The sequence below is a fragment of the Ornithodoros turicata genome, chromosome 8 (genome assembly GCF_037126465.1).
Source record: "Ornithodoros turicata isolate Travis chromosome 8, ASM3712646v1, whole genome shotgun sequence".
In the NCBI taxonomy this organism is placed as follows: Eukaryota; Metazoa; Arthropoda; class Arachnida; order Ixodida; family Argasidae; genus Ornithodoros; species Ornithodoros turicata.
This window is the reverse complement of record NC_088208.1, coordinates 5,884,422-5,901,749: the sequence shown is the minus strand read 5'-3', so window position 1 is coordinate 5,901,749 and position 17,328 is coordinate 5,884,422. Positions and strand designations below refer to the sequence as shown.

Here is a 17,328-nt window from a genome sequence, read left to right as displayed (position 1 = left end):
TAATTCGAGGAGCGTGCTATGCGGTGAAGTTCATTTTTAAGAGTGTAAGGTAAAGAATGCTCCGTCTGGACGCTCACAAGCTTTTATACACAGCGGCAAACATACGTAGAAACTTTGAGAATCAAAAGAACATTGTAGAAAACATGCGTCGGTGAAGAAGGGGAAGTAAGCTTCTCCAATGTCGTGGATCCGTCCTTGAGATTGATGCCAGCGAAGGAACAGGGCCCGCTTGCACGAAACAATCCTCGGTACGATCCTCAATGCTCACCTTCCTCAAGCATTTCGTTACTCAACTGAGGAATTTATGGGTTGCAGCAGAAAGTGGGTTGCACGAACACTTTGAGAGACGTCCTAATTTGAGTGGATTGTGGCTAGGAACTTCCGGCAGGCTGGTATTGGTGGAACGAACATCAAAAGCTCCTCCCCAAAAACATCACGTCATTTTGCGTTTAGACCAACCAGCGATCGCGCTGAACGGGACTGTCGTCTGCTTTTGCTATCGCTCCATGTAATTTTAGAAATGCACAATAGCGAGCGATTGTTTTATTTTCACTGTTATGCATGTATAAGATGCTGCTGCTTGTATCTTTTTTGCAATAAACGAGCCTCATATTACATACTGTCTCTTCCCTGTGACGGATAATTTCTCCCAAATGTGATCGCCGCCGTCGATATTCATCAGCTGCGGCGATTAGCTGGCCTCACACCAAGAATGGGAATATTAAAAAAGAGAGAAAAACGTTTGACATTAGCGACGATACCAAGAAATAACTTTTCCACAAATACTGCTGAGAAATACGTTACCCACAATATGACCTGAGACATTTGATCAAATACATGAAATGCGCGCTTTTAGTAAGCAGACGATCACGCAGTATTTCCGCGCTTTTGATTTGTTTGAAATGGAAAGTGCTCCAGCAAAAAAGCGCCGTGCTTCTACGTGGAGCGATGAAGAAAGACTGGAGTTCCTCCAAGAGGTGATGGACAGGAGGACTGTCATCAGGGGAAAGTTTAGTCCATCGCTAACCAAAAAAGATAAAAAGGCGGCGTGGCAACAAATTGCGGATGTGCTCAATGCGCGGCACCCAACTACGCTACGAACTGTTGCAGAGCTGAAAAAACAGTGGGACAACCTGTGCACAAGGCACAGAACTATTTTCTTTGAGTTCAGAAGGCAGTCACTCCAAGCTGGTAAGTAGCAATGAGGCTTTATTACATACATTAGTTTTATATTGGGTTCTCTTATGTACGTGTTCCTCATTTGCAATGGAAGTGAAATAAAGACATACACACATTACTACATCATAGTGAACCTGTACGAGGAGCATGACCTCCACCACTGACGTTATGAAATGCATCAAGAACTTCGCATAACACAGCAGAAGCCACACATCCCACAGTGGCGTACGTACAATTGAATGATGAGAATGGAAGAAAAGCAATGAGAATGGAACCCGATTTGCTGGCTTCCTTGGAGCATCCTTTTGTTTCGCACTCAAGTGCTTTGGTGACAGCTTTACAATATATTCATGCCAAAACATATTTAGAGTCATTTGACATGTCAATAACATCCCACAACATAAGGTACACTACATATAGCTTTACACTTACAAAGGCACACTGCTGAGCACATGTGTTCACATTTGTTTTTGTGCTACAACGTTCTGGACTTCTGATTACAGGTCGGGGAGGCAATGTCTCGCAGCCCTCTGCAATCACACAGGCTGTGATCGACATTATTGGTGAAGATTCCCCCAGTATCACTGGGGTTGAAGGAGGTATGGACACCCGTGGGTAAGTAATACAGGTATTATGTAACTAATACGGCTGCCACGTGAAAAATTTCCAACAAGGCACGTCTCACATTGCGTTCGACTGTAATAGGGGAACACAAACACTACTGACAAGGTGGAGCTGGTGCAAAAGAGCACGACATGTTCGGATAAAAGAATTTTCATAGGTCAGGACAGCACCTGATTGGCTTACTAATGTACAATGAGGCACTCCATACTGCATGTACAATGTGTAGAACATTGGAAGTGGGGGATAAGGGAATCATTATATGTTATCTGTAAAATGGTTATTCGAAGGGGTCGTTTCATAATACACGCCACTTGGTGTCACATCCCTTGCTGTGGAACTTGAAATGCACCCTCACACTGATGTAAACAATAACATTCTACAGGCAGGCAGACACACAGGTAGACATACAATGCTATTGTTTACGAAGTGCTACAACCCCATTGAGCACGTTGTGCTACAAGAAGAGCACCTGTGGTGTATTCAATAAACTATCTACAAGACATATAGACAGAACAACAAACAACAATACAACAATTAACTAATATGAAGAGCAAAATGTTGGGGCAACCCAAAAATATTATAACAATCCAAACATAACTATGCATATTAAACATTGCACACTGTCCTTTGTGACATAAGAAATGAACCACAGTTGAAGCAAACTGCTCAAAACAAAACCCGAACAAAACGTGGACTGAGGAAGTACATATATGCACGCACAAAACACACAAAACTGGGTCTCTTGTAAAGTCAAACATACAACTTATAAACAGAGTGCTAAGGAACAATGAAGGAAATCGCTGTACATTTCACCAAACCAACTCATCCGTGTTTTTTTGCTTTCTACAACAGCGCTGCCATTATCGAGGACGTCATTGCAAGTCTGCCAGGGCCGTCCACCAGTGATGACCACGATTATGGTACTGTGGTCCAGGATGTTGTGCCTGTAGTTGGGCTGCGTGAAGATGATAACTTTGTCGTGACTTGCGAGGCGGGTGGCACAGGGGGTAGTGCCTCTTCACAGCCGTTTGCCGGTGCTGGGAACGGTGCAGAGGAGCAGCCGGCACGAAGCAGTACGAATGCGCGTTCCCAGCGAGCCAGGAGGGACACTAGAGAAAACATAGAGCGCAGTTACTCGGGTCTCCTTCACAAGGACACTGAGACGGCTACAATGGAGCAACGGCTCATTGAGGTCCGCCAGAGAGTTGCTCTCGAGGAGCTTGAGCTATGTCATCTCAGGCAGGAAACAGAGCGTCTCAGGCAGCAGACTGAACTGCTGAGACACAACACAGAGAGGCTGCTGCAGACAAAACTGGAGCTGGAAGTGGAACGTCTCCAACAGCAGCAATAGCACAAATGCGCACATTTTTAAGTTCTTATTTCTTATCTCGTTGTATTCATTCCCTTGTGACAATGCAGTTGAAGCGAGCTTAATTTGTTCATGACAGTACCCTCATAGTGCTTAATTTGTTTGTTGCTTTATTTGCACATATTTGCAGGGGTTGCGACTCTTTAATAGATGTGGTTCATTATGGCGTCATGTCTGTGTCGTACTCCACTCCAGAGTACTGAAGGAAGAAGCATTATTCTTCTACGTCTCGTACTTGGTGAGATACAAGACCTAGAACACACAGCTGGGATAATATGGGAAGATGTGTCACAACCCCTTAAAGCTGTACTTGACCTTAGCCTGTGTTAACCTAAATTGTTTGTTAAAGACCTCCAATTCACGCTTAGAACTGTGTTGAGTGATATGTTCCAAAATGTCCACTTACGCTCATGTGAAATGCTGACGTACGATGGCATCTCTGTACATGAAGCCATCCTGACGTCCTTCATAACTGGACACCAGCTGGGGGTCGTAATAGGGGTCGTGATCATTGTCGCTGTCTGCCTCCTGCACTTCACTGCCGAATTCTTTGGCTGTGTTGTGAAGGACACAGCATGCCACGATGATAGGACAGGTATGCTTTGTTAGCACTCGCAGCTCACTGTGAAGGCAGTGGAACCTCCTTTTCAGCTGACCAATTGTCCTGCAATACATACAATAAGGAACAAATATGTACACTGTGCATCTTCCCCGCTGGCATGTGCTGCAGTTCCATCTAGTTTTGCAACGGTGTGCAATTTTGCGCTTACATTGCAGTTTCCATACTGCATGGAAACATGCATGTATATAGCTCATCATATTATGTATGTACATAACTAACAGGGTAGAGTGCCACGTTTTAAACTGAGTCATTCAATAAACTATTCTTGCTATGTTGTTGCTAAATATCGGTGATATCCTGAACCAACTTACCGCTCTACCAAAGCCCGTGTTGTCGAGTGTGAAGCATTGTACTTCTCTTGTGCTCTGTTTCGGGGCTGGAGAAACGGTGTCATCAGCCAGCGTTTGCAGGGGTACCCGCTGTCACCAAGAAGAAGCCCAGTGTGGACTCCAGCTTCCAGCTCCCTCCCAATGGTGCTTTCACGCAGTATCCTAGAGTCATGGGTGGCACCGGGCCAGTTCGCAACCACGTCCAAGATCTTACAGTCGCACCCGCAATGAGCTGAACATTTATGGAGTGGTAGTTCTTGCGGTTGACGAAAGCTGTCTCGTGTGCTGACGGTGCCTGGATGCGAACATGGGTGCTGTCCACTGCTCCCACAACCCCAGGAAAACTGGCCAGATGATAAAACTGGTGTTGGGCCCTTGCTATCTCCTCACCACTTGGCCACCTAAAACATGATTTTAGGAGTCAGGGAAAACAGACAGAACACCAATAGGCATATATGCTTACCGGACGAACTTTCCGACCCTCTTGCACAGCGCTGCAACGACGCGGTGCACTACACGACAGGCTGTTGCTTCGTGCACGTTGACCACGTCACCCGCTGTGATGAGAAAGTTCCCAGTAGCGAGGAACTGCAATGTCAGCAGCACTTGTAACGACGACGGGAGGGACTGGCTCCGACGGGTCGCAGGCTCGATGTCGAGAGCAACGAGGGACGTAATGAAAAATATTCCATCCCTCGTAAAGCGGAACCGCCGTTGCAGCTCACCGTCGTCTAGACACTCCAAAGGATTTTCACGGTCTCTGTAGACTCGCTGCCGTGACAACGAGAGCGCGAGAAACAGCCGATGACGGCGTCGCAGCGTCACAACACGATCCATGCGGTCCATGTTAGTGCTAGCGTAAAAGACGGTCGAAGCTGCGTTGAGAGTGCCAGTAGCTTCCTCAGCCCTTTCGGCGCCGCCGTCCTACCTTCCTCATGGCTACGATCCTCAACTTGTTTCGTGCAAGCCACTTTTCCGCTTGAGGACATCACAGAGGAAGGAAAGTGCCGAGGAGTGTCCCGGAGTGTCCTCAAAGTGTTTCGTGCAAGCGGGCCCAGATGCTTCTGGAAGTATCGCTCGCCAATCAGCGCGGCGTGTCGTGGATCCAGCCCGTCGTTCGCTGCCTTGCCGCCCGTTGTTGCTGTTCCGTGTGATCGCTTCAAAGATGATACGTGGCATTACAGAAGATGGCCCAGAATGCACCAAAGTGTTCGCTAGATATTACTCAAATGTTTTATTCAACATTGAGCTGGTAGGCGTCGTTGTGATATGCGATATCACAACGAAAAAAGATACGAAAGATAGAATTAAGGCGTGGGGGCGAAGTACAGACGATACTGTTGCAATGTCAGGAAAAGAGCGCAGGCTATAAAAGGCACACTGATTCTACAACGATTGACCGAAAGCCCATGAGGGGCATCCATCCATGGCATGGGCCGCTTCATAGAAAAAATACAAGTTGTCCGGTTCTAGATGTGCTATTGTTTTTCCGGAAATGATAGCCAGATGTCACTAAACATGCAGGGACTCCTCCCTATGAACAACCTCTCTCATCATCAACCTCAAGCATATTGCAGGAGCTATATGCTACAAGCGACCGCACAGGAAACTAGTGGCGGGCAGAAGCCAAGATTTTACTGAACGAGAAACAAAAGGGGTGAGCGCGAGCAGGTGAGTAACCCGTGATGCTCGTCGTTGTCGTCAGGCCGCTACAATATATTAACTGCAAGGAAAAGTGTGCATTGATTCGTGAGGAGGAATCATGTGCTGATTTTGTTTGACAGCAGTGCCATGCTGTCTCGTATGCCAGTACACTCTAAAAATGATGGTGGTGATGGTGAAAGGGCTTGCCGTTGTGCCGTGCATAATGGCACAAAATAGGCTCCTCCTCCTGTTTTCAACAAATCTAGGGCGAGAACGTTGTCATTCGGGGTGATGGTTGGCTAGGAGCGTGCTATGTGGTGAAGTTCATTTTTAAGCGTGTACGACCCCATCGATACCACGTTCATGGCCATAGAATGAGAGCACGAAGCTAGAATATAAAATCCTCAGTTACAATGCAGTTGTCTTTTCAGATGAGGACGACAACAGGGTCAGTAGTCCACCTTTGTAATATCTGAAGTGGACGATGACAAACCCCTAGAGTTGGCAAAGAATTCACAGCGCGCCTACTGATCAAGTCCTAATTTTGATTTTCCTTCTGTGCATAGTCTAAGGAACTACCTACAACATAGAAAATTTTTGATGCCCTAGCTGCTTATGTGGGAATGGGATCAGTCGTATGCAGATTTCATTCCTCTGTCTTGTGGGCTAGAGATGAATCACCAAATGCAAGCCGCCCAGAAAAGAGCCCAGTCGAGGGCCATAGAATCATTGAATTACGAGAACATGTTGTGGAAAATCATCCCTCCGTCACAGATGCTTACTTCCTTTCTTTGTCACAGATGAGGCCTTCGACGGAACTGCTACTATGTAGACACTTCTCTGCTCCCTGGACGATGACAAGATGGACGATCTGCGGCTCTATCTACTTATCGTAGCTCCAGCAACCACACCCGTCCTGGAAGCAACACGCCTTTCAAATTTTATCTGTGCTCTAAGGTGCTCATGGTTAAGGACAGAGTTGACAGGTTGACTCCTCATGTCCTTCATGTGAACCTTCACATAACCACCAAGAAATCGAATACGCGATAAACTCTGCTGCCGCAGAGTCCTTGCAACACGTAGAAACTGTGCGAAAGAAGGGTTTTTACCTCCAACGACGTTCAATGTGTCGACTTAAAACTAACACGTTTGAAACCAAAGTGGGTTAGGTGCTAGATCGAGTGTGTTTGTTCACTTGTGTCCGTGTCTTATGGTGTGGCGGTTGGGCAAAAGATGGGTTGGACTCAACCCCGCGTGGGATTCAAGGGGCAGAATCCCACAAATTGACGCCCAACATGGGGCCCAAACCCACGACCCCGAGATTAGGTATCTCGTGCTCTAGTGACTGAGCTAGCCGGGCCGGTCAACCATCCCCGAAGGGACTATGGCCCATCTGCCAGGTGTCCCAAATTCACATGGAGACACATCATTGTGGGGCCCTCCACCTCTGCCGCACCCAAGGAGCACCGCCTCTGTCTAATCCTGGGAACCTACACAACCTCCAGGCAGCTTTAGGTGTTATTTGACGTCTGCAGCCAGATCTTTTGGTCCCTTCCCCCCAGCATCCTTGCACACAAGAAGATCGTCTGCTTGACCTTCCTGACCTACCGGACAATTGATTAGGTGTCATGACACCTGTGCTTAAGTGGGGGGGGGGGAGTGCGGGGTGACGCGGCCGCACAACGGCGCCGTTATCTCGCCGGGAGAGGGAAAACTGGCTGTCTCTTCCGGCGAAGATTATTTAACTGGCTACTGAAAAGGCACAGGGGCCTCTTTTCGGCTGAGCGGTCCTCGGAAGAAACATTCCTCCTGCAGGATACTCTGGTTGGAAGCAGTCCATGTAAGTTTCTCTAGTCACTGATTAAAGGGTGTGTTTGTTCACTTGTGTCCGTGTCTTCCAGTGCGGAGGTTGGGCAAAAGACGGGTTGGACTCAACCCCGCGTGGGATTCAAGGGGGCAGAATTCTAGAAGACATAAACGAAGCGATTCTTGAAATGGCAAAAGCGGAGGAGAGCACCTCATTTACCAAAATACAGTACATGTGTCCCCAATTTCACGATATTGGACACGGAGAGCGTTTTGGAAAAGGATGCACTGGTTAGGGACGCTGTGAGTGTGCACAAGATGAGCTTGTACTGCAGCGTTGTAGTGAGAAGCTGAGTTGGAAACATAATGCGGCTAGGTGGCTATTTGGGACCCGACGTGTCAGAGGAATGCTCACTCGCGCTCAAGGGATTTTGCAATGAAATCGATAGGTTTGAACACTGTCCCTCGCCGTTGGTCATAAGGCTGGAGGACCAGTCTCGACACGAATGCACGACACACTGCGAATTTTGTGGAATTGAGTTTAACCAGCACACGCGAAAGGTTGGCACCTTTCGCGTCACGAGCACCCCCATTTCGTAATGCCCACTTCTCGAATTTTGTCATGGTGCTATGTGATACATGTCACCTATTTGTCGTAACACCAGAGAACTCGTAGTGTGTGTGCACAACATACAATATACTGTATAAGTGGTTAAATTCGCGGGCTCAATAATTCACGAATTTGCGAGGAGCCAGGATCAGGCAATTCTTCGCGGAACCTTAAATTTGCGGTACCGCAGTGTATCGTCCCCCGCACGAGGCGTCTTTGCGACTTTCCACCTTGAACTAACAAAAGCACAATAACCCATTCATCCCTTTTAAGTCCTTCCGACTCAGAATGCTACAATGAGGGGTCATTGCAGAAATTCTGTGTCTCCCTTCATTCTTGGGTCTGCATCGATGCAGTGAGCATCGTGACAGCTTCGTATTTTTCAACTCATTCCCGCCATGTTCTTGCTCCAGTACTTGAAGCCAACGTCGCCGCATCGTCCTCCTTCAACCAGCCACCACGTGCATGGACTGCCTGACGGTGCCATCCTCCGCACGGAAAGCGACAAACTTTTTCTGCTGCCAATGAACATGTCTCTCACGAAGTATCAGCGTCCAGAGCCTCATTTCTTTCTCGTACTTTTCTGTCATTGCTTCGGATATTTCGCGGGACTTTAAATTCGCGAAAAAAAGGGCGTTCGCGAATTTCTCGAAAAGTAGGTCCTCGCGAAAATTACTACTTAAAGAGTAGTTCCCGAGCTACCTTCTCCGCCACATGCACATTCTAAATCTGGGTGAACCATAGATCTTAGCTTTGAATTGGGAAAAGATATGAGGGTCTAACATTGGCGACCTACATTTCTGTGATATCATGCAGGTTTTCAACCTCTCCTTGTCTAACCTGGGGAAAACGCTCCTTGCCAGCGGCGGCTAGAGCATGTTTCATTGCAGCCATCAAATGGTGACTGCTTCCGTCAACCTCATCCAGAAGGGCATTTATCCCTTCACCTTCGTCAACATCGTCTCCTTATGTGTGTGTGTTTTGTGTTGTACTAAACGGCCAGATTGTAACAATCACTGAATGGGCGGACAAGGGAAGCCAGGATTGTCCGTGCCCCTCCTGATGTTCAGTATAGTCTGTAGTGTTCATGCACACACACAACTTATCTTTCTTTGAATTCATATTCGTCGTACCGCACAAGGTAGTTTTCCCAGTCCCGAATTCGTCGCACCGTCACTACGGCAATAACACCGTGAGGGTATAGCTCTTGAATCGCAGGACACGATCCACAAATGCACATGTCCTCCATGTTTGTTTCGATGCGAGCGTCCCTCAGGGAGCGTACAGTGAGCTCACTTGGCTGGCGCGTGCCCTTTGGGCGCCCCTTCCAGATACGGACGCTTTGGGAAACAGAATTCTCCTCCCTCAGGGCTAGAGGTTACATAGGGAGCCCTCAGCTAGTCTTCTTACTCCGTGGTCTCACTACAGAGTTGCATCGATCCCATTGTGTATACGAACATATTATGGCGAGGACTAACATGGTTTTTACTTTTTTTCTCTCGTTCACTATAGACAATAATGTCATCCTGATTAGGACGACAATAAGTCGACGATGAGGGGTTTAGAAACATAAATCAATCACAGAATGACGTTATTATAATAACGTCATTTTGTAGTTGAGTTATTATGATTTATTACATGGTAATTTAATCACCTCAATATTTCATTTCTGCTGGTTCTGATGGTGGCGTTTCATTTTCTGATGACCAGCACATCAGCTAGTATTTCATGATCCTTTGCAGGATAGACATGCAACATTCGAAAGTTCATGCGCACAAGTAGATGGCGGTGGTAATGATAGAAGTGCCTGCCGTAGTCGGCCATGCTCATGTGGGCGACTTCATGATAATCCGAGGGGAGATCTTGCGTCCTTGGCCGACGTCCGTCTTAACAGAGCAAGTGTTTGGGCTGGTTGGTACATGTTGAAATTTAAAATAATTAAATATCCCCCAGTGCTGGGTAGGACGAGAGCGAGGGATAAAAACCACAAGTCGTTTTTCCCCTCGTCCTCGTCCTATCCAGCACTGGTTTTTTTTAAAATCATTTTTAAGTCTGTCTTAAAGCGTCTGAGGAAAACCCAGGGAGAGGCTGGTGGTGGCTAGTCGCTGTCGACCTCACAGAGGTGGTCAACTTCAGGACTGATGCCCTGGGGGAATGTGCGTCCTGAGTCGATTCTAAGGGAAGTGTTCTGTCTGAAAGAGTCTGAGGAAGGGAGAAGGGAAGGGAGGGAAGGAGAACTCGGGGCTGTGGTGGTGGTGGTGATGACGAAGGTCTCGCCGTTGTTGGCCTCACTGAGGTGGGCAACGTCACGACTTACGCCCTGGGGGAATGTGCGTCCTGGGCCGACTTCTAAGGGAACTGTGCCGACACATGCCTGAGAGCGTCTGAGGAACTCAGGGAGAGGTGAGGACTCTGCTCAGTCATCAGCCAATGACTGAGAAGGTAAAGAAGAATTGTGCTGCTAGTGTTGGTGCTAACGAAACTGCTTGCCGTAGTCGATCACGCTCAGCACGGCGGATACAAAGGCAGTAAATCTGTTGCATATCTGAAAGCCATACAATAACGCTTGCAAGGAAGTGACTACTTGTTTACTTCAAGTGTGCCATACGTCTTCCCGCATATTGTTATTATTATTATTATTACGGAAGAGCTGCAGCAGTTGTACAGAGTATTATTTTACAATAGCAACTAACTATGTAGGTAGCAAGGCCACGCAGCTCAAGTAATAAAGGGGGTTTACCTAAACACTACGAAACCAAACACCACCAACGTATGATTCTAAACAAACAGAAAATGGCTCAAGTCAAAGGTCATATGACTCCACCATGCGTTAAACAGCTCCACTGCTCAGAGGGATAAAACTGTTCCTCCCAGGGAAGAAAGTCAATTTACTCCAGAAGCGAGGTTATACACGTGTCAGGATTTGACTCCCCCCAAAGCCAGTCATATCTTGAACTGGCCTGAAGTGGATGTTGACCTGACTTGACAATAACATGAATATGGATGTTTTCTAATATTGCACGCAGGTACTCGGCTATGGTGAACAGCGACTCAGGACAAAATGGGTAAGGTGCTGACTCGCAAAGCCATTTGTAGAAAATGCAACTGATGTGCAGATGACTGCTTGTCTTTCCGAAGAAGCCTGCTACTGACTGCTCTTCTTGGAAGAATGAGGGTGAGGTTGGGGGCCGTAACTCAGTAAGGTACCCTGTGGCATGTCACCGTGATATAGGCCTTCCGTCGTGTTGTCCTGCCCGAATGGGAAGATTGAGGCTAAAAACAGCAAAGGCAGAACAGTCGCCCTTTATTTTAATTTTTCTTTAGTGGCTCATCAAAAGAGATGTCAAGAGAAAGCATTCCGTGAATCTATTTCTATTCAGAGTTTTTACTTTTACTTTACTTACAGAGTTCTTACTAAAGGTTCTCAACGGGCATTCTGTGCGACCTTCTTCTGTGAAACAGTCTACTGTGCGTGGGAACGAAACGGGTTCTGTCATGTAGAGTGTTTATTTTTCATCGCATTTTATTTGCAATCCAAACAAAACTTAAACAAGAAGACAGAAACCATGCAAAGAATGGCACTGGAACAACACACACACAGGCGGAGCTGTTTCCATGCAGCTCACCAGCAACTGCACCCTCGTTGAGAAAGAGGCACAACAGACCGTTTCGGAACTCAATCATTGCCGATGCCACACTCCTGGAAAATACAGTAAAATTAAGATAAGCGAGATGTAGGCACTGAAAGTTAGAAAAAGCGCGCGTCCAATTCATCCTATTTCCGTAACGAAATACATTCCCTTCTACTGCGGCAATAGCTGGAAGAAATTGCGAAAAACGTCATTTCGAGACGCGCCGTCAGTTCTCCGCCAATGTTATGCAGGCGGCGAAAGGAGGGAATCAATTTACCCCCCTTCAATTTCGCTTTCTATACTTTTCATAACGGCAGCAAGGTTGCACGACAGCTATCTGAAACAACAGAGTAGCTGCTATAGCGTATATTTGCGAGGGATTATAGAGTAGGGCCTCATGCATTAGATAATAGCAGGCCAAAGGACGCAGAAGGCGAAAATTGGAAAGTGAGAGGGTTGAGGGTAGTGTAGTAGAGGGTTGAGGTAGTGTAGAGCTCGGAGTTCCAGCATCTGATATAGTTCACTTCTGCTTTTTTATCTGTTATTTTACTGAAACGTTTAAATTTTATTAACTGAAGCAGCAGCGAGCCAGAGTGAAGAAGATATCTGTTTCTGTGTCTGCTGCAGTATGTGGGTTGTGCAGGGCAAAGCATAAGAATTCTGTGACCCCTGCACCACCTATAAGGTGACTAACGTGAAACTAAAGCTTGAGGAGAGCTAGGAGAAGAACTATTTCGTGAAACCACCAACGAGAGAACAGGCCTAACTAAACGATAACCATTAGTTTGTTATCGATTGTACCCTGTATCTTGCTTCTCGATCCCTATGTACCCTCACTGAAGTGACAGTAGCCTGTTTAACATGAGCACGACGGGAGCGGGTCGAGTAGAATCACAGGCTGTGTCAAGCTCTACCCGACGCTGTTTACATTACATGATCTCGCTCCAACCGAAGCCGACGGTACCGCCGCCTTGTGGATCGAGTCCAGCACGACCGAGTCACACAATAGATTTGTTTTTATTTTGTTTCCGCAAGTTAAAGCTCACCTTCGCCGCATGAGGCAGCACTGTGCTGCTTCACCCTCTCACATTGGGGCGAAGGAAAGACGCAAATTCGGAAGACGCGCAATGAACAAAATAACCAAAGAAATAGTGTTCCTTCACAAATTTTTTGCCGACGATCTATCGAGCGGATTTTTGCTCTGAAAACGGCTCCGGTATCAGGTGATCGAAGAGACCAGGTGTTCTCATTGGAACAATTTCGTAGCTATTATAATTGAAAAGTTAATTATTGAAAGTTAACTAAGACATTGCCTTAGGAGTTTGCTAATGCCCTCCTAAGGAGTGTCCTTGAGCATATGCTATATGGCAGTTGATTTCCTCCCGGAAAAAGTGATATATATATATATGTTTAAAACATATGTTCGCATTTAGACACCCTGTATATATGTCCCTAATTTTTACAGGGGGTGTTTTTTTAATGGAGACACATTTTTCATAAAAGACTATAAGGGCTATAGCCATGCTGTTTTCACTTGTATAATCTCTGGGCCGGCGGACGTTCTTGGCCATATGTTGCTCAACCGTCAAATGACTAATTACCTAAAAATCGTTGATTAACTTTCTAATTATAAAAGCTACGAAACTGTCCCAAATAGAACATCTGTTCCTTTGGTGACCTGATATCGTGGCCGTTTTCAGAACAAAACTCCGTTCGGTAGATCATCCGCAACAAATTCGTAAAGGAGCACCATTTTTTTATTTATTTTGTTCATTGCTCATCTTCAGAGACCCGTCTTTCCTTCACCCCCAATGTGAGAGGGTGAAAGAGCACACTGTCGCCTCTTGCGTCCTGGAAAAAGACGAAAAGAAAACAGAAAATGTATCCCATCGGGGGGGGGGGGGGGTTCTAATTGGGACAACTTCGTAGCTTTTATAATTAAAAGTTAACTAACGATTATTAGGTAATTAGACATTTGACGGTTGAGCAACATATGGCCAAGAACGTCCGCCGGCACAAAGATGATATAGAAGGGAAAACAGCATGGCTATAGCACTTACAGTTTTTATTAAAAATGTGTCTTCATTAATATATATATATAACAGAAGAAAATTAGCAGATGCTCTTATAAACATATATATATATATAAGTTGTTAAGTATATATATATATATATATCTCTTAGGACAAATAGGTTAATATATCAGGGCGGCTACGAAGTTGAATAAAAGTGAAATCATAAGACTTGGACTACAGGTTACAGGAACGTTAACAAAAACTAATTTATTTAATGGGATTTAACACATAGATTAAAAAAAAGAATGGTCGACGTTTCGACAGTGGCACTGTCTTCGTCAGGACAAGAGAGGTACAAGGGTTGCATATTGCTTAAATAGGTTTCCTGGGTGACGTCACAATCGGTGCAAGTATGCCACGTGGCAGTTGTCTGGGTCATATTCTGGAACATTCCGCAAGGTCAAGTCCGGGTGGTGATGTCATCTTTCTTCGGGAGCCAGCTCACGGTGAGCTGTACTGAGGCCATAGCTGAGAAAAAAGGAAAATAAAAGGAAAAAAATGGGAAAGTATATCCCATCTAGACGACCAGATTCCTTACTGTTGAAAGTACACCGGGATCTTCGTTAATGATTGATTGGAATTTGTAAATGAGGTAAGACTCGCGTTGTTCCCTGCCTCTATCGGAGCTAAAGTTTGATTGAAGAATAAAAAGGGCGACGTCATTTATTGAATGACCAGGCTGGTTGAAACGACGAGAAACAGGAAGATTTGGCTTTTTATTAACGTCCGACCGGTGGTTGTTGAACCTGATCCGAAAAGATGTTTTGGTTTGACCTACGTATTGTGCTTGACACGCGTTGCACTGAATGGCATAAATGACGTTGGATGAATTGCAGTCAAAGTCTTCATGAATTTTGACGAAGAAATTAGAATTTGTGCTGTTAAGTACGTGGGCACTTCGCATTAGTTTGCATATTTGACATCTGCGGCCATTGCACGGGTGGCAGCCTGCCGTCGGACTTGTTGGTCGGTTGACTTTGGAGCTGACTATATTGTCGTGGAGGTTTTGCGTGCGCCTGTAGGCCACACTTATATATATATATATATATATATATAAGTTGAAATAAACGAATGCGGTTGACCACGAAAAATAAAGGTATTCAATAAAGATCAGAAGTGGAGGAATAAAAGGGGGACTTTATTAAAAACTAAGAGGTGGTATTCGACGTTTCGACAGCAGCGCTGTCTTCAACAGGAATGGGATACTATGGTGACGCAAGACCATTGCAAAGAATGAGAGGGGAATATGTACAAGGAGAGAGGGCAGCACACGTGCTTTGTCCCAAGCAGCACAATGACTGAAAGTTGAGTGCAACAGGGGTGGACGGTATGTGTCTTATCAATGTTCTTTAGTTTCACGAGTCTGTCGAAGACCTTCCACCTACCCGACCACCCCTATTGCACTTGACTTTCAGTACATTGTGCTGCCTGGGGTCAAACAAAGGTAAAGGGGTACAATGAATCATAGGCAGTCATGTTCTTCGCCGAAGGGCAATGATTTCCTGGGGTGACCAACCGGGGAGTCTGAAAGAGATACAAAAGAGTGTATGTATTCTGAGAGAATTAGGAATTTAGGTTGCGAACTGTTGAGAGGACGCCGGGGTCCTGGTTAATCTGGCTTTTAAATTTGTGGATCAGGAACGATTCTCTTTGTTCTCTAAGGCGTTGGGATGGAAAACCAGATTGCAGAACGAAAATGGCTATGTCGTTAATTGAGTGGCCGGGTTTACTAAAATGTCGAGACACTGGCAGATTAGGTTTCTTTGATACGTCGGACCTGTGCTTGTTGAATCGGATTCGGAAGGATGTAGCTGTTTGACCGATATATTGGGCCTTGCACTCATTACATTGAAGGAGATAAAGGACGTTAGAAGAGTTGCAGTTAAATAAACCATTAATTTTTGTGCGATAGCTAGAATTTCTGCTTTCTACTCTGGTAGCAGTTTGCATTAATTTACAGATCTGGCGTCTGCGTCCGTTGCATGGTTGACAACCGTTGTGTTCCGAGGACTTGTTTAACTTGGCGTTCACAAGTCTGTCTTGGATGTTCCTTGCTCGACGATAAGTAACGCGGGGTGGTTCCGGAAACACCTGACTCATACGATTAGATTGGGTGAGGATTGCATAGTGTCGTTTAAGTATGCGGTGTACGTCCGGGGCATAACCGTTGAAGCTAATAGTGAGGTTTACCGTAGAATTCTTATCGGCTCGGGGCTGTGTTTGGAATAGTTTCTCTCGATCGGGTGATCTAGTTTGGCTATGGCATTCATAGCTATGGCTATGTCCGCGATTTTTCTGAGTTGGAAAAACACCAGGCGTTTTTCCAACTCAGAAAAATCGCGGACAAAATTGCGCGCTACTCTTCTCACCTTAATACTCTGGTAACATATGAAAGGAGTGGAAAATGCCCGCGAGGACTGCAGATTCGTAAGATATCTACGTTTCCTCTTAACCAAAACCTTGAAAAAGAGTGGTTATCAACCCTGCACAATACGTCCCTAGCCCTATCCACAATACTAATTATGCAGTGTCAAGATACAATCAATTCCCTGTCAGAGGAGGCGAACAGCGTCTCAAACGCAACCACCTTATCTGAGTCTCATAGAGCTGAACTAGACGAGTTCTTTCAAAAGAAACGAGTGAGCCTAAAACTACAGAAAGAAAAAAAGCTCACTCGGGATAACATACAACATCATACCGCCGATAACACAGCCTCAAACGCGCCCAATTTCTTGTCCACTTTTGCCGTAGCCTCAAACCCTAATCTGCAGCACGTCCCTGAAACGCATCTAAATAATAATTCCCCTCCAATGCGTGATGCCGACCGACTACCAAAAGATCGTAACGTTATCAACCTTTCTTCACGTGAACTTACGAACTCCGATCGTTCCCTACTTGGTAAAGGATTATCGTTCTGCCCTAATGATGCAAGAGTGGATGAATACCAGTTACATTTAGATCTTGATAACTTTCCCGGAGGCTACGGCTTGCAGAATATTTTCATGAAAAGACAGAGTCGAACAGTAATCCGTTTCGTATAAAGTCAGAGTTCACTCCAGAACCTAACCGAGATAAAACCCTTGATTTGTACATTAAAGCAGTTCAGAAGGATATCTTCCGTGCGTATCAGGACAGCGCCAAACGCAAACTCAGGTATAACCTCACTAAGCAGGAGCAAGGAAGCTTGTCGGCATTAGAGAACGACAAGGATATCGTAATTAAGAGAGCAGATAAAGGAGGAGCGATAGTTGTAATGGATAAACAATCATACGTTACAGAAGGCCTCCACCAACTTCAGTGCGCGGAATTTTACAGACCTCTCGAAACTGACCCTACCCCCGAAATTAGTGCCAATGTAACCAAAGTCCTAACAAGATTAAAAAACGCTAAAAAGATTGACGAGAGCTTGTACCAGTACTTACTCCCAAAGGACCCTAG

The 17,328-nt window shown here is 45.7% G+C and overlaps 1 protein-coding gene and 1 pseudogene across 2 annotated transcripts in view; both read right to left on the bottom strand.

The window, feature by feature from the left end:
• Positions 1-3,580: 3,580 nt before the first annotated feature.
• LOC135366372 (putative nuclease HARBI1) lies at positions 3,581-4,576 on the bottom strand (annotated as a pseudogene).
• A 7,101-nt stretch (positions 4,577-11,677) lies between these two features.
• LOC135365867 (uncharacterized) overlaps positions 11,678-17,328 on the bottom strand; it is a 107,468-nt gene continuing 101,817 nt past the window's right edge. For both annotated transcript variants that reach the window (XR_010413973.1, XM_064598554.1), the window contains one exon: positions 11,678-11,883. Coding sequence is in view for 1 of the 2 variants with exons in the window: in XM_064598554.1 (XP_064454624.1) it covers positions 11,860-11,883 (24 nt within the window). In the remaining variant the exon portion in view is untranslated. The remainder of the gene's footprint in view (positions 11,884-17,328) is intronic.